Source organism: Amyelois transitella, chromosome 13 (genome assembly GCF_032362555.1).
Source record: "Amyelois transitella isolate CPQ chromosome 13, ilAmyTran1.1, whole genome shotgun sequence".
Classification (NCBI taxonomy): domain Eukaryota; kingdom Metazoa; phylum Arthropoda; class Insecta; order Lepidoptera; family Pyralidae; genus Amyelois; species Amyelois transitella.
This window is the reverse complement of record NC_083516.1, coordinates 1,865,283-1,887,814: the sequence shown is the minus strand read 5'-3', so window position 1 is coordinate 1,887,814 and position 22,532 is coordinate 1,865,283. Positions and strand designations below refer to the sequence as shown.

General features: G+C 35.4%; 1 protein-coding gene across 2 annotated transcripts; it reads right to left on the bottom strand.

Moving 5' to 3' along the window:
* Positions 1-45: 45 nt before the first annotated feature.
* On the bottom strand, positions 46-22,316 carry LOC106139597 (palmitoyltransferase ZDHHC8). Of its 2 annotated transcripts, none has more exons than XM_060947155.1 (9): positions 22,122-22,316; positions 20,188-20,306; positions 16,130-16,287; positions 14,548-14,720; positions 13,968-14,162; positions 12,753-12,936; positions 10,528-10,727; positions 10,049-10,207; positions 46-4,301 (listed from the first exon to the last, which is right to left on the bottom strand). In XM_060947155.1, the coding sequence occupies exons 1-9, from the start codon at positions 22,211-22,213 to the stop codon at positions 3,878-3,880; spliced, it is 1,704 nt and encodes a 567-aa protein (XP_060803138.1). In that variant the 5' UTR covers positions 22,214-22,316; the 3' UTR covers positions 46-3,877. The 2 variants fall into 2 exon arrangements, with proteins under 2 accessions (XP_060803138.1, XP_060803139.1); XM_060947156.1 differs by having other exon boundaries at positions 4,159-4,374.
* Positions 22,317-22,532: the final 216 nt, after the last annotated feature.

The following is a 22,532-nucleotide window of genomic DNA, read 5'->3' as shown; positions in this document are numbered from 1 at the left end:
ACAAAATCTACTTCAGGTAAGTGTTGAATAAATTAAATATCAACGCTCGATTAATTGAGTTTAATATCAATAAAATAAGAAAATTATTTACACAAATTTTATCAAAATACAAAAATAAAAGACTGTCACATACATACAGGTAGGTTGACGATCTCTGAGGAGATTAACATTCTATATAAAAACAAATGTGCTGCTAAATATTCGATCCATACAAAATTGGATAAAGTACAGTCGGCATGAAATAACTGTAGTAGTTACAGTTATGATTATAGACACAACATTTTCATCTTAATTCTTGAATGTCGTAGTCTATATTAATGGAAATACTTATATTTTTAGTATCCTTAGATTGTTAGTTGAACATAAAGTCATTAGTGACTGCTACACATTACCAGTCCAGAAATTACGAGAATTCGAAAAACTACAAGAACCGAAGTCAAGGCATTCAAAAAACTTTGAATGAATTCATATTTCCGTCAGTGATTTCAAATAATTATGATGAAATCTATGATTATCATCAGGTCAATTTAAGAAAAAGAAATATAGGCACACTGTCTTAACATTTTGAAACTGTTCTTTGCTTTACATATTCGTCTGCAATACTTATACCGAAATCCGAACAGGATCCTATATTTATTATCAACTTTTTTTATTAACATCTTTAAATATACGCGATGCATAAATTTAAAGAGGCAGACAAAAATACGAGACGACCATTGTTATAAAAATATAATTCGTGATTTATTTGTTCGTGATTCGTGAAAAAAATAATTCGTCGGTCTCGTGAATCTATTGCGTTATTCCAATCCTGGGATCATTTCTTTCATTTAAAATCGCAACATTTGTCTGAATTGACTATTAACGAATATTCCTGGACTAGGTTTTACAGTTTTGTTTTTCTGTTAAAACTTTTTATACTAATATAAATTTGTTAAATAAATTTAGGTATTTTTCATCGCCAATTTAGACTAATAAATTGAAAACACAAACACAATACGAACAATTTTTAATAAAAGATTGTTTCGAAAACTGATTAGTACACAATTGAAAACATCAAGACATATTTTTGATCAATTGTTAAAAAATATTTTCTTATTGCTTGTCTCATAGGAATAAAGGGATTTTTCACTTTTCATAATCCCGAATTTTTACATTTAGTATAAGCATTTAATATGCAACAATGTCGTTTCAATGTGTAGTTTTTAAGTACATTGTATCATTTTGTAAGAATGCGCACTAATGCAAGTCACATTTTAAAATTATAAAAAAAGGTGCTCATATCAATTTTCAAATTTTTACCAAAGCAACGCTTTCATTTTAGGCGTACCAAAACATAAAATTACACTTCTAAACAAAATTCTGTAAATGACAGATCCAGCAAGTTTCGACTTTTCTTTTGCGGAATGTGAGAAAACGAGAAATTCAGCAACATTCTATAATAAACCTTCAACAATAGGCCGTATTAGCTGTAACTGGCAACATTTCTTAAAAAAGAAAATTTAGCTCTCAAAAAAAATTCTTCATTATTACAAATTTGTTTCATTTCTTTTTAATTTAATAAAAAAATCGAGAAAAAAAAATTAATATGCCAGTTTAATTTAAAAAAAAATTTTTTACATGGTTATCGTAAAACTGAAAAAGAAACACCGCTGATATGTCTGTCGTCTGCAAAGGAAAAATACTGTTGCAGAATTTATTTATGTTACTTAACTAAAATAAATACTTGAAAATAAAATATACATACACCCACAACAAACTATTACACGTACTATACAAAATTGTCCTTAGTGTTGTTTTTATTTTATGGTAAGTATTTACATGCAAATCTTAATATATAGTGACAACTATGTACAGTTAAACATATCAAGCGATTTCGTGCCTTCGTGAGATTAGTCTTATTTTAGTTAGTCACTCGTACGTAACAATAGTCATCAATTTGGCGTTAAAACTTTGCCAAATCTTTCGACAGCATGGAAAGAATCACCTAAACGCGGTAATTTGCGGATCCCAAAAATCTAAATAAAAGATAGGTTTTTTATTTTTATAATTCTTTTCAAATAAAGAATAAGGAAACCAAGTACTTATTAATTATAATTCTGGAACTTTTCAAATATTATTCCTTTAAAATTTCTTATTTAACTTATTCATAGGGCACACAGACTGTGCTGTGATTGAGATCCAGCTTATTGCATTATTCATATTATATCCTCATGATAACAGATTGGAGTAACTATGTATGTTATCCACACGACATTCATCCATCGCTTGATATGTTCTATATACATTAAAATGTTTGTTACAAATCGTGTAAATAAACAATTATGCAGCAGTTGAGATTATCTGTACATACATAAATTATTATGTATGTACAGATAATCTCAACTGCTGCATTCCTAAGTGACATTTTTATAAATATTTTCATATGTAATCTCGATATAACACGAGAAACCTAAGTACCAATGTCGTGAACAATCGAAGTGATGAGATCTATTCATAACATATATTTATATAGAAAATATTTATCACAAACAATCATATTATAATTATGTATATTCAAATAATGAGTGAATAATACGTTAATGCATAATTTTCTTGGAGCATTGCAACATACATAACCATCGCAATTTATTTATCAAACTTTTCTAGAAAATTGTTATATTCTAAATTTGAAATTGAGCACGATTATAAAGATATGCGCGGGCCTTTCTAAGATAACGGAAGTCCAACTTCTGTCGTCATAAAAATCAAAGCGTCAAGGACGCGCCTTTTGTCGAGGATTTATAGAGAATAAATTCACGTTGCAACATTATAGCTGTCTACTATATATTTGGCACAATTTTCAATAATCCCCTTTCAATAACTATTGACCTAAGCAAAATATTTTTCAAACCCTGACTTAATTTTTTTTTGTATATTTCGAAACTTAAAAGTCAATTCCTTAACGGTTTTAATTTTAATATATACGGGACAAATTACACTGATTGAGTTAGCCTCGAAGTAAGTTCGAGACTTGTGTTACGAGATACTAACTCAACGATACTATATTTTATAATAAATACTTATATAGATAAACATCCAAGACCCAGGCCAATCGGAGAAAGTTCGTTTCTCATCATGCCCTGGCCGGGATTCGAACCCGGGACCCCTGGTGTCACAGACAAGCGCGCTACCGCTGCGCCACAGAGGCCGTCAAACGGTCGGTCAAATAATAGTCCTCCAAGTACCATACAACAGCTCCAGGAAAATATTTTATAAATATATCTTTGTTTTTTTTTTACAATAATTGAGACACTCGAGTGCTGATACATTTTTTAATTCTATATTATAATGTCAACTCGGAATCACAACACCGGGGGGCCTATGTACACTCTCTTTCAACAAATTCACAGTTAAATATAATTAACGACACGAATTACTCACAAATATACATACATTATAAAACTCTAATTACAACTTACGAGCAATAACCCGAGTCTCAAGGTTTAACACTACGTCATAACGTTACACAATCACTTCCATAACGGACTCGCACTATGGCATGAGGATACAAAATGCTTTTATCTATAATTACAAGGATACTCCATAATTCACACTGTATAGGTATCAATCAATCGGACATCTCCATAGTATTGTGCGTCATAATTTTTAAACAAACATAACAAACTTTCTTTGGAATCACGTGGTCCGCTCGTCGGGATCGTTCAACACGAACGAGTCGGGGTAAAAAAAACGTCACGTCTCAGAGCAATCGAGTTCAATCGACCACTCCGACGGGCCGGTCGCGGGGGCGGGGTCCCGGCGGCCGCGGGCGTCCGGTCACGCGGGAACGCCCGCGCGGTCACCGCAATACTGTCGGCCGGGCCGCGGCGCGCCCGTCTCACACCGATATCTCGTAGTTGCAGTCGTAGACAGAGGCGCGGTCGGGGGGCTCCTGCGGGGGGGCGCGCGCCTCCAACTGGTCCTGTACTTCTAGCGCGCGGACGAAGGACAAGGGTCTCGATGGGCGAGGAGGTTGGGGGGCGATGGGGGGGCGTCTCCGGGGGAGAGGGGAGGGCTGGGGTGGGAACACGGGGACGCCCCCTCGCGGCGGCGCGTGCTGAGCCCGCTCCGCCCACATGTAGTTGCCCCGCTGCGGGGAGGCGGCGAGTTCCCTGATGTCGTCGGCGGTGGGGCGGTGCGGCGCGGGCGGCTCGGCGCGGAGCAGCTCGCCCTCGGACAGGAAGCGGCGCTGCGGCGAGGAGCGGCCGCCGACGCCGATGAAGTCCGGGCGGCGCGGCTGCGTGGGCGTGCCGGGGTTGGACCTGTGCGCGGCGGGCTCGTCAGGGGTTTAATCGCGCGAGCTCGTCCGAGCCCTCGCTATCGTTATCGTACGGCCTACGGACAGAAGGAGAAGGGAGCTGCGGGGCGAAGCGTTTGCACGTGCGATCGCGCCATCGGCGACGCCGCCCTCGGACGCTCGCGTTCAGAACCGTTATTGAAAAAACTTTTAAAAGAAATACTTAAAATGAGTAGTAGTGAGTTATGAGTGCTAGTTCTGAACGTTTGGCGATCGGGTCCGTCGGCGGCGGTCGCCTGCTACGGTTGCGGGGAGCATGCCAACGCCACATGCCTCACTATACAATATGTTACACTATAATACACACTACTAACTACCACAGCAAGCTTATTGCAATAATATATCTGACGAAATGAGAATGTAAATAAATAGCAAATACAAGTAAATGAACACGTGGCCAGAGAGACTTACAATTAACCTTTTAGCCGCCATGATGCACGGCAATAAAATGTGCCCCTAGCGCCAACACTATTATTTATGCCAAAACTTTAGAGTTGTGACACATCATTTCGATAAAACAATATGAGAATAAATAATTATATAGATTAAATATGAAATAAAACATTTTAAAGACTGAATTATAAGATTTTAAAGGCATTATAATGATTTGAATGCTAAATTTATCACCTGTGAAAAATACTTCGATACAAAATAATACATAAACAATACTATACCATAGACTAAAAATAATATAAAAATCTATTAAATATCGATTTACCCCATCCCTATGGTTGTATATATTCAACTGCGGCGCTTAATTAATGGAGAAACGGTGAAGTTGCTAGTGATTGCCAGTACCAGCTTTTCGATAAGTAATCTTATTGGAAGTTAAAATTATAGCTGTCTTTAAGTATATCTACGACTCTACGTGTATTGTAACGATTAGTTAATACTAAATTGTTTTTTTATATAAAAGTTAATAATTATTTAATTTACTTAGGTAACATTGGTAAAAAGTTTTAGTTTTATTTATACTGACAATGATTGATTTCATTAGTGAAACAGCTCTAATTTTATACAAATTGATTTGTGGCAAAATGGAAAAACCTACTATTATTAATTATCGTACAATTACCCTCACTATCATCACAGATTGCTCGTTTGTGACGTCACTGGCGGTTGAATATATGCAACTACGGCGTTGGTCGGTTAAGATAATATGAGATGGGCTAGTGTTGTACACTTAGCTTGTTTTAGTAATAACCAAAAATGAACGATTTGTAAATTTACTTTGTTTTTCTTTAAAGCGCAGTTTGTAGACATACATTTTTCGGTTTTAAGTAAACAAAATATTATTTTTTTATTGATATTTCATTAATTTACAATATATCTTGCGTTAAGTATGGGAGGTATAGTAATATGGATAATCGATTGGGTACATCACTGCTGTTGGATTTATGCAACTGTGGCTGTGCATTCATACAAAATTTTTTGATGATGCGGATTGCTTTCACATGTTTCTTTATTTGAAATTTTACTCATACCTCAAGTGATAAAAGGAAGTAGTAAGGAATAAGACAGTCTTATTTTGAACTTAACCTTAATACCATAATTTATTATTTATAATTTACTTTCTGGATGCGTTACAACTAACAACAGAAATTTTGTTGTATATATACAACTGTGGCGCTAAGGACACAAACTGAATTTGTTGAATATATACAACTGCGGCGGTTAATGGGTTAATAGGCAGTAAAATTAAGAATGTAATAATTGCAGTCGATTTATTCGATGAGTTTAAGCTTTTTCTTTTTTTATACGGCTGAATCAGCAATCATCTAGTAAGACCGTGCGTTATTTCCGAAACTCCTCATCAATCTTTAACTTCCGGATTATTCTAATCCGGAATCGAAAGCAATTTATCAGTCAAAATTACATATTTATCAAACATTTAATTCTTAGTTCGACTTTTTCATTCATTCTAGTAGGTAGCATCACTTGATTAAATGGTCTTTAAAACAATCAACAGTAATAAAATATGAAAAGAATAAGACATATTGCGCTTTTAACAATTATTACTTGAAGGCGTTAAGTGAGCCTTTTTTATTACAGCCCTGTAGCGAGTAATACTTAGATACTCCGTGAGTCTTATTCATCATAAAAAAAGAAAGACGCCAAAAACCACCACGCACGTCATCCGATCTCATCTTCTTATTATAAAATCGGACTCGTAAAAAAAAAAATACCAAAAGTACAGCTCTAAACTCTTTTGAAATAAACTCATTTCGTCATTCATGCAATACAACCTGAAACGTAGGCGAGAACACTTACAATGGCCGATACGAATCTTGTATACATGTAGTAGATTAAAACATATACCAACAAGCAATTCGTATACAAAAATTACGACGAAAATAATAATAGAATCAATTGTGGTGCATTTAAATATTGGAGTGCGTTAAACAATCTACTTACAATAGTAGCCATTTTATTACAGCCAAAATTTATATAAAATAATAAACAATTTATGAAAGTGACCACAGTATAAAAGAGTTCGAAAAAATGGTAAGTGATAAGGACTGAGAAAACATTGGACTCGTTCCCTTTACCGATTAAACTTTAGTCTGTGATCATAATTCGACCATAGACAAGGGATGATAGCCGTTACCCGCCATTGTATAGTGAGTCGCGTTACGCCTTCGGTCCAATTTGTGACAACAGCTTGCAAATAAAATAAAAAAATATATATTACAATATTTAAATGTGACACAGAATAAGTCAGGGATTTAAATAGAACTTATAATGTACCAAGAAATAATGATTTACTAATAATACCACAACATGCTAAAAAATAGTAAACAATGCTGTTTGTACTTGAAAAGAAAAGAAAATAATAATAGAAGCACAAAAGGCATTGTAGTTTAATGCTGAGCTCCATAAATGTGATCCTTGAATACTAAATAAAATGTCCGTACAAGTACAAATATTTTAAGGGTCTGTTCCATTTTTCATATTTAATATTTCGCATTCGCATGACGGCGCCAATTAAAAAAATAAAAAATATGTAATAATAAAATGTCGACAGTCTCAGTGGAAAAGTTTAGCTTAGTGGTATAAGCTCATAACAAATTATTGTTAAAATAAAAACAATATGAATGCTATTACATTGAGAATCTATCGTTATACGTTATATTCTCGCCGAATTGAGGCCCAAATTTGAATATTGAGTATTGAGCGAATCTACCCTCAAAATATACGTGCTTAACTTGTACAAATCGTTTTGCTTTTTACCTGTCAAACGACCTGATGACTTAGCAAATCAACCCAATAAAGTGCAGCCACACGACTCAAATCCTATGTACAAAGTGCCATGAATTGATGGAATTTTGAATAATAAGCTGTCTTCTATGATATTCATTCTTACAATAACTTGCGTTCCCATCAGTTAATATGCTTGAAAAATACAATGACATGTTAGTAAGATATTGTGTATAGTGTATTTTTTATAACATGTTCAGCTGTAAAGAGAATGGATCACCTGTGATAGGTCCCAATAGATTCTTGCATCTCTATGAAGAAAAGGACTAAAATATCGCTGTAACTAAATATTGGTAAACAACAGAGTGCCCCTAATATAATAGCCATTATGACTTGACAAGATGATACTAAAGAATATTATTATTTCTTGTTGTACAATAATGTTGGCAAAATTTTAAAAGAGTTTGTTTTAATTCCACTCATCTAAACAAAATGTGTCTCAAGAAAAGAAATAATTTGGATTTTTAACAGGTAACAAAGCAAGTAAGTAAAATAAAGCAAAATTAAATACGCTGGTAATCCGAAGGCCATGATGTTTACAATATTAGCGATATAATATACTAAAATTCCACCAATTCAAAGCTAGTAAAAACAAACACACAAAATCCAAACATTACGAGTTACCGTCGACACGTCGGCTCTATGCGTTAGGTCCACCTGCCGCGTGGTAAGCGGTAAACGATCATATTTATATACTGAATCCAGGGTACAGTACGACAACACACATAAGTTCTGGTCAAAGCAAAAGAAATCATGTTACATTATATAGAAACCGAAACTTTTTCTTCAAATTAAAATCGTATATATGACTTTTGCTTTAGTTAATACATCATCTAAATACCTTAAAAAGAACTATACAACAAAATATTTTTATTACACTAACACATAGTATTCAATACCTTTATTAATTCAAAGCCCAATGTTTGCTAAATAAACGCCATTGTTATTGTATCTACACCCATAACTCAAAACTTCATATTCATGTAATGTACAAGCATTTTGTGAAATCCCTGAATGTATTCTATCTTGGATTTATTATGTTTGTGGTCGTACTGTATTGCCTCATTTTACAATACCGAATAATTTATTTATTATCACACGGGTGTGTTAAGATAAAATGCCAGACAGAAATAAATATTAGTTTTGTGTCAGACATGCCATTCTTCACATTTTTGACTGATTTTTACGAAATCTATACATTTGCTAGAATATTTTTAATGAGAATAAATTAGGCAAGCGGCCTAAAGGAAATTACATAAATGAAAGTTAGAGCAAATTGACAAGGACAGACAAATCTTATTTCAATTGGAAAAAGAAGGCCGACGAAGAAGAATAAGGATGATTTTTGTTAATGATAACGCATTGAAACTGAGCTACTTGTCTTATTTTTAATATGTTTATAATGTAGGTAAGTAATGCCGAGCTCAGTTCAAAGGCAGCATTTTATTTATTTATTACAAGTTGACTTGTACGACCTCAAGAATGGTACAATAGATTTGCCAGCAATTCAAAGCATAACAATACAATTTCTCATCAAGTCAGTTTTATGTAAATTTGTAATTAGTTGTTAACTATCCTGTGTAAAAAACTAAGTGAATGGAAATGAAAGCAAATCTCGTAACATTCATTGAAGCAAAAATTATACAACAATGACGAGAAAGAAACACATAGTGTCTGGAGTCACTGCTAAACATTTGTGAGTACGCAAACCATTTTACATGCAAATAAACACTCCAGTTAAAAAAAAACATAGAAGCAATGCATTTTGGTGTAGGTAGGGGACAATGGTTAATTGGTTTGTTAGTCATGATAGGAACAGGCCATGATACGATGGGAAATCAATATAAATACCTATACATATAGGAACATTTCTTCTTTGGTATCTATCGCCAATTCGTCTTCAATAAATTTTGTAGCTAATAACATGTAAGCAGAGTGTAAAGTTGAGAAGTGTAACACCCAACGTTTATTGATATTTATTTTATTAATATGTGAAACATTTCATGAATAACATTAAACAATTAGTGTAACTGAAACATTACTTTGCGGGAGTTTTACTCCAAAAAATAATATATTTTTTTTTTATAGGCAATATTTATTTATTTTATTTTTTATATATATATAAAAGTATTAAAAGAACATTTAATTACTACATTATTAGATAATTATCTATGCAAAATATGCATAACTGCATTGTTTTGCGGTATGTCCTACTTCTATTAATCTAAGTTAAAATTGCAATCAATTGTTACAGTATAAGCTTTAACGGTAGACGAAATATATAATTAATGTAACTGGTATTTTTATTTTCTTAAAAGTATTTTGGTGAAATATATTGTCAATATTTTTTCATAGTTATATCTATGATATTGAAAAATCTATGGTATTCAATCACAAATCTGTAATCTTTCAGTTACCATTCTAAAACCTCAATATCATCAGCTTCGAACATACCTCCTTACGGGACTGCTAATTGCCAAAGGCGTGGGTACTCCTACCGCCTTGATCCTCTGCTGCATTGTGGGCGAAGGCCTGGCGCCGTTGGAGCCCGAGTCGTACCGCAGCGGTTCGATGACCACTCGGTAGCCAGACGGCACCGAGTTGCCAGTGTGACTGAAACATAATAAAAAATATATTTCAGTCACCGGTCGATTTGGTTAATAGCGTTGTGTTACAGGTCAGTGGACTAAATATGATTAAAGTAAATATCAGGCCTGAAGGACCAAAAGTTTTGTAGCGCCAGAACAATAACAAGAAACCCAGGTTGCGACTATGAAAACGACGTAGTAAACGTATACACATTGGGTAAGTTATATATATACATGAAATGAAAAAAAAACGTTTTTTTTTATTTCCATGGTTTCATAAGCTTAAGCAAACGTAGGGCAAAAAGAAAAAAATACCAAAAACAAAAAGAAAAATGTAGAACTAACCTTGTATTCCTTGAAAGCGGACTTAAACGCGGATAATTATGCGGCCTCGGCGGCAGGTGGTGGTGGGGCTCCGCCGGGGGGAACAGGTTCGCGGAGGAGCCCCGGCGCTGGATGAGCGGCGGCGTGGGCTCGCAGTCCGCGCTCTGGGAAGCCCCGGGGCCCTCCATGTCGCCCTCGTGCTCCTCCCGCCCGGGGGATAGCTGGGGGAAGAGGTATACCTACTAGTGTGTCTATGGTTATAAGAGTAAATATTTGTTTTCATTGACTACACAGAAAAGGTATTTATATCGCCTCTCTTTTTCCGTCGGGGGTTAAAATTAAACTGCCCCTGTAGAATGGCACGCGAAACGCCGGTTTTATCGTGCGAAAAACTATCGCTGTTTCGCTTTTTATCATTATTTTTATAAATGACTAGCTGTCCCGGCAAACGTTGTTTTGCCATATTAATATTTTTTAAGTAATGTCTAGTTAAAGAAATATGTTAAGGGTGGACAACCCTTATCACTAAGGGGTATGAAAAATAGATGTCGGCCAATTCTCAATATTTCATGCTCACAAAATTTCATGTGAATCAGTTAAGCCGTTTCGGAGGAGTACGGGAAAGAACATTGTGACACGAGAATTTTATATATAAGATTAATGATGATTTACTTTTCCAATCCTTACTAATAGTATAAATTCGAATGTAAGTTTGTTTAGTACGTTTCACGCTTAGGTACACTATTGCTTGTAAGTCTCTCTATGTAAGTTAGCCTATTAAGTTCAGTAAACGACATGGGCTACTTTTTATGGGGGTCGAGCCGCGGATGTTTTTTGAACATAATATTTTTACAGTGTATATAAAACCGTGCATATTTAGCGATATTAACATAATTTAATCAGTGTTAACAATATTAAAAGAATGCTCAACTATACAATTATTTTCAAGTTTTAATTTTATTGGAAAAAATCAGACATAAAAAGGTCAAAGAATATAAGTAGCAAGTACCTAATCAAAGTAAAGAATTAACTACGTATAATATAGTACATAATAAAACAATATATCTATAAAAACCTGAAATTTTCACAACATACGTAGAAATAGAAAAATTAGAGAGCCAGACACATCCATGTCTTCAATTCACATAATCACCCAATAAGTACATAAAAGTGCAAGTGCGAAAATAGAACTTATGACAGTGAATTGAAGGTATGTATTCGTTTGCTCTAAAAGCGTGATAACTAAATGAGATCTCTTATGCGTATGAGTACGATCAAGCTATTTTTTTACTATACATGTATAGAATGGTTAAATGTGGCTGGCTATGTCTAATCTAATGGCCACACCGAATAGCTATACATTTTATGAAACGAAATAATTTGGATTAAGCAAAATTAATGGCACTAAAATTTTGGGAAAACTAGGACCAGATGTAAGTATACCTATAGGAACATTTTAAAGACCGCTATTTGTTTCAAATTATTTTCTGCGTATTGTATGTACAAATGGTACAGTTATCAGTATATAATACTCAATGTATCGAAGCAGTATATTTTTCTATGCAGCCTGTACAGTGAAAAGCATATGAATCTGACGCATGCGAGACCGTCGAGAAGATCCTTGAACTTCAGGCTTATTTATTTGCAAAGACTTTTTACTAAATACGTGTAAAAATACAAAAAGTAGTAAACCCGTTTTCCTATATATTTTCGTCCATTTAATTTGGGTATAAATTATCCTTAGTGATAAAAGGACACTTGTTTTAACATTACACCGAACAAAACTTAATAAAGGAATGAATTACTTACATTATGTAACAGCCCAGAGAATTAGGTCAGCTGGTTTTAAGGTGGCAGCAGTGGGATATATAGTTATTAACATCCCACCACTTTTACCTAAATCTTTTTATATTCTTCCGTTATGGAGCGAATGGCAGAAACTACTGGGCGTAGAAAGCTGAAATTTGTCATGTAGGTTCTTCGGGTAGTGTAGATGAGCACTAAGAGAGGGTTATTCGAAACTATCGCGGAAACGGAAAAAAACGGGATTTTTTTATTTTACGGGGGCGGAGCTCCTCTTGTAAGCGTCCTCTAGTTACATATATATTTTTAAACATCATTATATTCATCATTCTGAAGACCTCCATATTTTTACTTGTATTTTAGAAACCAAAAAGATCTTTCAAGTAGGTACGGGTTAAACGTTAAAACAAGCGTCCAATCAGCTTCAAGCGTCTGGCTCTCACCTTGTTGTAGTGCGCGTGCGGCCCCGCCACCGCGGGCCGGTGCGCCGCGCCGTTGTCAGCCGTGTACGTCTTTACCTGCTGCGTCTCCGTCGCTATGGTGGATATAGCCGACGCCGAGAGCATTCCGTGGGGCATTTCCCGCCGTTTCTTGCCCTTGTAGATGTATTTCGACGGTTTGACTAGACTGTTGACAAAATTTTAATAATTAAGACTCCTATATGATCAGTGAAACGCGGTTACAAACGGATACTATGTCTTATTCTTCCTCCTGGCGTTAAAGCCGGTTACATTCTCAACTCTCTGGAGAGGAGTCCGGAGTACCTTTTAACCATAATGGATTGGCAAAGTCAGGGTTTCACACAAAACCGCTTTGACCTTTCAACAACAAAACCACATAACAATGTAAGTACCATACTTTTTTTTCATACAGGATAGTTCTACGCTTTTGACCGACCACCAAACGTCTCAGGGGAACGATGGTTTTGCAAAACAATCATTTAATCGAGTTCAGAGAGATGATAATGACAACAACTAAAAGTTAAAATAAAACGTAATAAAATACATATAGGTATAAACGTTTCGTTATACTTAAAACACTACCTTATTCTAAAGCTACATGTTCGAATTTTATCAATACAAACAACAAGTCTACAACCATCGCTATAAAGGATGAAACAATTATGACAATGCACTTGTACTAACATTTCACATTCATTTTATCCTGTATAGCAAACGGTCAACTGATCTCTGCGACATATAGAAGCTTTCTTGGTTTCTTTAAACTGTGGACCAATAAATCTACTTTAGTGGTGATTACAGATTTAATACTAAAAACTTGGCGATTGAGAAAAGGGAAGATAGAATAGAATAGATTTATTTTCAAAATTGGAAACAAGGTATCACTTATTGACGTCACATCACTTAAATCTAATTATAACTACTGCCGCTTCCAAAGCGCATGTGTAGAAGAAGCGGCGGAACAAACTACACTGCAGCATTTTCATCGGACGTCAATATACAAATATAGATCTCTTAAATCTAAATCATGGACGAATGCACATTGTCTACATTTAAAAATGTAGAACTAGAGATGTGATAAACAAAGAAATAATGATGTCTCGATAAAGGTTCAAGGTCATAGCTAGTTATGCCGATTTTGGGGGTGTCTTCATTCGTCAACCTTCAATTAGCTGGCGTTTTTCTACAAAAACTCACCTAGGATACTGAGGCCCGAACTGCGTGTAACAGCAGTTGTTCCAGCAGCCCCTGGAGAAGGGGTTGTAGCCGCCCGTGAACTTGCCCGTCACCTGCTCGTTGGTGGTGCGGCCCCGGGACACAAGCACCATGTGGAACCCGGTCAGCCCGAATATGGGAATGGCCAGGAGGCCGATTATGCCCATTATTACCATTCTGTCGGTAGTCGGGTTAAGGATTTTGTAAAAAATATTATAAATACTATGATTTCATATATGTCGATTGATATTTTTTTGGCCTATCAAAAGAAGAGATTTGCATAGTTCTTACACACATTCTTTTTTAAGCTACCAATTCCTTCATCCTAGTAAGTGGTCCTATTCTTTTGGTGCCATTTTCTATTGGTGCCCGGAACCACACGGCAATCACTCACTTCAGAATACACAATAGTAAAGCAACAAACACAATTCATGCATGCATACAAAAATAACGCATCTTTCCCGGAGGGGTAGTCAGAAAATACATCTTTCCGCTTGCTACGATCCCTGCATACTACTTTCGCTTCGTCCACATTCCGTGACGTTTGTTTTTTAAAGGATACGACAATATCGGCTCCACTTGCGTGAACGTCTTGTTTATATTCATGATGTAGTACAAACTGAAGCCGAATATACTCAGCATGTGTATACTGAGAGATATGAGGAAGAAGAAGAAGAATCTGTAGTTGCGGCGCCCGATGCAATTGTTCACCCACGGGCAGTGGTGGTCAAACGTCTGAAAATTGCAAGAGAGAATGAAATTAATCATTAATTGCTTCATTGTATGTAAAGGCTTATAAACTTGGGAGTCTTCTTGAGCGCGATGGGCTAGCGTCGTGTCAATATTTCTTATTAAATTCTATCATCAAGCCAAAAAGGTGAATTTGGCCTGTTCCAAGTCTACTGGCTCTGTCTAACCTGCAAGGGATACACACGTTTCCATATTAATGTGTGTAATGTACGTAAAAACTAAGTACCCAATAAAATTCCAGAGAACAAAGAGTGGTGGTGTGACTTAAAAACACAACAAATTCAGTTTTCATATAAAAGCGCAGTGGCATTTCTTTATAGGACTACTTTTTTACCTTGCCGTGTATTTTTGCAAAGGCTTTTCTGTCATTAGTTGACAGGATCACAATCAATCGTGGCGCCGCCGCTCCGTGTATTTTCTTGGCATTTTCCACTCCTACATCTTAATCAAAGACTCCTCCTCAGCAGGAAACAACCAACACAACCGCTAGGAGACTTTGTGGTAAATATGAGTTTGTGGTTATAATGCAATAATCATATTTTAAAGTGACCATAGAGGACATAGACAATTAATTTTTCTTTAGTCAAGGTCATATTTTAAAGTGGCGAAAACCAAAGAGCAAAAGCAATAACTTTTTATCTTACCAAGATGGTTAAGGAAGGCAGAGCCGGTCATGTACCATCGTACGGTCGTCATGTACGGCACATATATTTCTGTCCTCACATTTTACTAAGCAAGTACTATAATGTTAATCATGCTGAGTACACTTTATTTTTGGTTTTACAACTGGCCATGTTTCTATATGGCCATCTTTATATTAACCCTTCTTTGCATGATGATGGAAATTTCAATCATAACATTTAGTGAAGAAAAAAAGGTACTCAAAAACTGTAAACTTTAAATTTGTTGTTGCTGGTTACTTTATAAATGACTATTGCGTATACAACAAAACCCTAGTACCAGTCTACTAGAAGAAGAATAACAATAAAAAAAAAAGAAAGGTCACTTCGGTGTAAATTTCCCAAATGTAAAGGCTATTCCACAATTTCGTGTAATCATTGTGGAGTTAATTAGTGCTTGAAAAAAAAATTCTTTTTTAAATTATTATTTAGAATAAAGGAGAATAAGTAAACAATATCTTTTGACTTATTTAGTACAGAGCTATATATGTAACAATGCATAATGATGTAAATTTTCATCACTGTTTTTTAAATAATTCAAATTCCTATTTATACTAGGATTTTTTTTAATATTTTTCCTTTAATCTAGAGCATTAATTACATCAACCTAATTTATTTTAAAAAAATAGGAAAAATCATGCAATGAAGGGTTAAGTTTTGTTGTTAAACTGTTTTGTGTACCTAATAAATAAATAAATAAATAAATATACTCACTTCTATACAGTGGTTGCATACGGAACAGTGACTACATCGCGGCGGCCTGTAGAACTTGCACGTGACGCACCATTTCATTCGCACCGTGATGCCGTTTATGTCCACGCTGCGGTAGAGGGGCGCTCTGAAGTCGTCCTCCCGGTCCTCGTCAGGTGGAGCTGGAATTCGATCATCAATACATATATATATATAAAGAAAAGATTTGTGTTTATGTTTGTACCAAAAAAACTGAAATACCGCTGAAACAATTTAGAGCGTAATTTAGCGAAACGACCAACCAAAGTAGCCAATAAAGGGACAAAACATATTTTTTTGGGGTTTTGACGATATTTGGACATAGAAATTTAGACTTAGAGTAAAATAGGCTTTTTCTGGAAATTCCCACGGGGAGCAATTATTAAACCTCTTCCAATTACAGTTAAGATTGATAAAAAACCGACTACCAAACACATGTTGCATGCCACCAACAAGTTTATAGACGCGGGGGATTCGATAAGCTAATTAAAACTTCGAGTATGAACCTTCACCGGGAGCCGTGCTAAATAACACCCTATTTTATTCACAATAGAGCTTGTTTCGTGTCGAAAGCTGGCTTAACAAACTTTGATCTAACACACCATCTGACAACAGTTAATTCTAAGATACACAGCACTAATCTAGTTGTCCCTATGGGATGTGGCTTAGGAAAACGCATTAATTTGGACTTTGTACCGTCGAAAACAGTTATTAAAATTCGAAATACGCATAGAAATCGTAATAATATAAAACAAAAGAAATGTACTTGAACCTATAGAATCAACGTGCCGTCTTATTGCAACGTATGTACTTAGGTACACATAGTTTTCTGTGTGCTTGTAATTTGGCTTTTAAAACTCATAATTAAGATTAAATATGCCACTTCTATAATTTTATATTATTCAAGATTCTATGGAATTAAGTAATATTCATCTGAATATACTGTCTGTGTTCAATCCATTTGTTAATAAGCCTGTCATTTAATTTTTGTAAATTAATTATCAATTGATTGAAATTGCCATGTATGATTAAGCTATCATGATTAGATTTATCAATAATTATGTCAAATCTTGATCTGAATATAAAACTGATAGCGAAGATATATAAACAAACACCAATATAGGTTGATTGTTGTATAGATTTATATATTGTCCGCCAATAAAAAGAGTGGCGTTATGTGGGTGGGAGTGATGATGGGGGTGTTGGGAGTCCAAACTTCTGGGTTTATAAAATTTAAATTTGGTATTGAATGTTGCTTATGTGGTCTAAAGGTGCCCTAAGATAGGATTTCCCTAAATTCTCATGGGAACAGTAGATATCGGTTCGTTCTCTACACCCATAAAATCTCGCCTCTTACCCGGAGGGGTAGGTAGATAACAACTCGCCACGATCCCTGAATACTTCTTTCGTTCTGTAGGTAAGTATATTACTATTAGCATTGGTGGTCGAATCGGTAAGTTGCCCGGTTAAAATGAGTGTTGCGCATAAAAGACACAGGTTCAAATCCCACCCCGGCCCTGACAATTTTAACAGTTATGTACATTCGTTTGAAAACTAACCGATTCTCTTACGGTGAAGGAAAACATCGTGAGGAAACGTGCACATTCAGGAACCTGGATGTGTAACCATGATCATCTAATACGGGTTAGGTTCCTCTACAAGTTCAGATTGGAGTCGCTTCGTGTAAAAACCTAACTCACCCAATCCAGGATCCATGGCCAAAGGCATACACCGTGCTCCTCACCAGAGTGGCGAGGATGCAACCGGGACTAACGCTAAGAGGAATAATTATATCACTTATTCCTCGGCCATATGGCCAAATGATAAAGCAAATGGGGACGCCGAGAGATGAATCGAAACGCGACGGACTATGAAACCGGTCAAGTCGTCACCTCTCGTTTCCCGTGTACAGTCAGCCGTAATAATTGGTTTGAGTACCAATCCGTTTCGCACCTGTACACAAACAGGCTCGTATCGTTTTAAAAGCTATAAAATAATATATAGCTTATAAGCTATATATAATATATAGCTTATAAAATATACAGGGTGAAAAAAAGTTGTTGCTGTTTAATTACAATTCTAAGTATAGGTGACAGTACAGTAGACAAAATAAGTCACTTCTTCACGAATGTGTGAATAAAGTCAGATGTACACAAAATCCTGAATTTAATGATCAAAAGATGATAATTATATTCTACTAGCGACCCGCCCCTGCTTCGCACGGGTAGCATTTATAAACCTTTCTCTTATCTATTAAAAAAAAACTGCATCAGAATCGGTTGTGCAGTTTTAAAGATTTAAGCATACGCACATACAGACATAGAGAGAGACGCGGGAAGCGACTATGCTTTATACTATGTAGTGATTTCGAAGGGAAATATGGACATTAAAAATCTACTTGATATAATGTTTGTCTGTCTGTTTGCTGGTGCGTTACTCGACAAAACAAACCGAGCCTCCCATTTTATTAAATTTTAAACTAAAGTAGCTAGTTTAAGATCTGAGGTCAAAGACAAACTAAAATTTTCACGTACACAATTAAACGTTACCTACAGTTAGTAAATCAATTAACTAGACATTTTAAGGTTGCAATAAAAACATAACAAGCACTAATGAGATAGACACCGCTCAGCGTTAAATCCGGTAAAAGCTCTCGGCATCAATTAGTTACTCAATCATACAATTACCTTCGCCCCTGATAAGAGATAGCATCCCAACTATCTAATATTCCAATGTCGGTATCGACCAGCGAATGTCAACGAAGTTACTTTGCCTAATGGATTTTGGTTGACTTTGATTAACTTTAACAGCCGGGGCCTTAAAATGGCACTATCGCCGTTTCGCTTTATATTATGACGTGAAACGGGACAGCGATAGTTTTTCGCGCGATAATAACGGCGTCACGCGTGTCGTGCTTCGAAAGCAGATCTAACTTGGATAATAAAATAGTATAGATTTATTTTCAAAATTGGATACAAGGTATCACTTATTGACGTCGCATCACTTAAATCTAATTATAACTACTACCGCTTCCAATGCGCGCATGTGTAGAAGAAGCGGCGGAACAAACTACACTGCAGCATTTTCATCGCGAATTCGCCCGTCTGTATGAAAATCAAATGCGGAAGATTTTAATGCTTACTGCGACATCAACAGGGTGCTTTTTTTCACTTTCATGTTTAGATGAAGTCCCCCCACCCCCTACTATGCATAGCATTATAATATGATCGCAAAAAGAAAATACATATAAAATAGGTAAAAATACTGCATATGCTTTTATATATTTTTTTGCAAATTTAAATTTTATAAGTTTTTTTTAATAATCCTCCTAATATTACAAATGTGAAAGTTTGTGAGCATGTTAGGATGTGAGTACGAATGTTTGTGACTCTTTCACGCAAAAACTACTGAACCGATTGCGATGAAATTTGGTAGCTGAAGACCCATGTACTTTTTATCCCGGAGTTCCCACGGGAATGATTCCACGCATACGAAGTCGCGGTCGGCCTCTAGTTAAGAAATAATTAAACAATATATTTTTTTTCATATATTGTTTTTTATGACAGAATATGTAAGCCGTGGGGTAGCATTTCAGTGGAGTTAAGGTGAGGAAACTATTGATTTTTAGATTGATCGGAAAAAGTATATAAGTGCCGTGTGGTTCCCGGCACCAATAGGAAAAAAGAATAGGAACACTCCATCTCTTTCTCATGGATGTCGTTAAAGGCGACCAAGGGATATGTACATACAAATAATCAAGTTTATAAGCCAACTTGATTATTTGTATGTACATAAATACATACATATGATCACGTCTTTATCCCTTACGGGGTAGACAGAGCCAACAGTCTTGAAAAGACTGATAGGCCACGTTTTGCTAACCCATCGCCTAAAAGAAGAATCCCAAGTTTATAAGCCTATCCCTTAGTCGCCTTTTTTCGACATCCATGGGAACGAGATGGAGTGGTCTTATTCTTTTTTTTATTGGTGCCGGAAACCACACAGCACTTATATGTATGTATGTAGTATAGAAAACCACTCACCTTTCGGTATGACTCCCGGGTCCATGAAAGTGGCCAGTGTGAAATTGGCCAAAACAAAAAACGTGACCACCCCTTGATACGCAGGCACCCATGGGTACTTGTACAGGTAATATTGACATCTGAAAATATAAAACATATAAAAATTTTTATATAATATTTTTGTATGCAATATTTTGCAATACATCGCAGAAAAATGTACATACATATAGTCACGTCAATATCCCTTGTGGGGTAGACAGAGCCAATAGTCTTGAAAAGACTGAATGGCCACGTTCAGCTATTTGGCTTAATGATAGGATTGAGATTCAAATAGTGACAGGTTGCTAGCCCTTGGCCTAAAAAGGAATCCCAAGTTTGTAAGCCTATCCCTCAGACGCCTTTTACGACATCCATGGGAATGAGATGGAGTGGTCCTATTCTTTTTTGTATTGGTGCCAGGAACCACACGGCACCAATACAAAAAAGAAAAATGTTATGTTTTATTTGGACAGCAACCTCATATAATGACCAGCATTCAGAGGAATGGGAATGTATCACTACATAGTATAAACCATAGTCGCTTCCTGCGTCATTCCCCATGTCTGTATGTATGGTTAGATCTTTAAAACTAAGCAACAAATTTTGAGGCAGTTATAGTTTTTTTTTTTTAAAAAGTGGTTCATTTGTCGCATTTATACATATAATATTATAATATATATAATAAGGTTTATATGTATAAATCCTACCAATGCTAGAAATGTCTAGTTTCCAATGTTTATTTGGAAATAATGCTCACAAAAACATTATCTGACTGATTCACACCCAGATGTGAGTCAGAACCTTATCACACAATGCTTCACCAGTCAGTAAACTAAGAATGTATAAGTACTAAACTTAAACCAACAACAATCATTGTAAAATATTGTCATATGGTTTCCGGCACTTTAGAATAGAACCCCTCCAAATCTTTCCTATGGATGTCGTAAAAGGTGACTAAGGCTTACATGTTGGGATTTCTCTTGCTGGCCATAGGCAAGCAACCTGTCACTATTTGAATCTCAATTTCATAATTAAGCCATACAGCTTAATATGACCTTTCAGTCTTTCCAAGATGGTAGGCACTGTCAACCCCACAAGGAATATAGACATGAGGATTAAGCAATGTTTTTTTTTAATTTCTCAGAACTAATAATCTTTTATCTTCCTTATAATGATTCCATGCTTTTAAAATATTACTTTCTGCGTAATATTGTATAATAGACCCAAAATAGACCATAATATTTATGCTCCAATGGTCAAGTATATGTCACGCTGGTACACAAATTATGACAGCACATTTATTCATCATAAATATGTTTCAGATAAGACACATTATATGCATAAACTACAGGCAGACTGCAAACAGGACCATATCATAAGAATTTGTAATAATTCCCCATTGATAAACACTGACCTGTGGCATCTATAAGACATTCTAAATTAACTGTTAAAATATAATGTAACATTATGGAATGAATAGTTTGCAACTTTAATTAAATATCAATTAACATAATTAGATATATATTTTGCCACCATGTAATGCACTGACAAATCTCAAATGTACACCAACTATATTTAAAGTTTCACATGCCATACCATCTATTATAATAATCAAATAAACATATTCATGAGAACAAATAATGGTCCGACAACTGTATTGTATGCTGCACACAAGTTTAATAAAGTGTCAATGATAAATTTGCAATAAGTATGACAGAATAATGAACACTGAAGACAAACAAAGTGAACAGCATTGTACACATGTCTTAAAACTTATAAGGGGTTTATGCTTAACACAGACTTTCAGGGCAAAGGTACATCTTCAAGATATTAATAGAAACAATCCTACAATCTTGTGTGAAAGTTGTCAAACCAAAAATGTGAATTTGTATCAATCAAAGCTGTTAAATACTCACGGATAATAAAAAAATAGGGATGTCGTGCCCAACAATAAAGTCCAGGCGAATGTTGCTGGGATGTATCTCGTTTTTAGGTCGCATTTGGGCATATTGTGTCAATTATAAATCCCTAAAAGCAAAATAACTCGATTTTATTCACTATAGATCAACATGGCCGCACCTATTAATCTGACAGCAGCAGTGTGGCAGGCCGCACCGCAGCACGACAGGACACAGGAGTAAATTTTAGTGAAGTGGCTAAACTTATTAATTAAATTAACAATTTAAAATCGATAAGTCATTCATCGTTAAGTAATTTTTCTAATAGGTCATTAGCTGTTGCCCGAGACCTCCAGAGTAAAATGAAGTCTGTTGACTTACAATCTCTATAAAAAAATGGACTAAGAAAAACATATCTGAAAAAGGCGT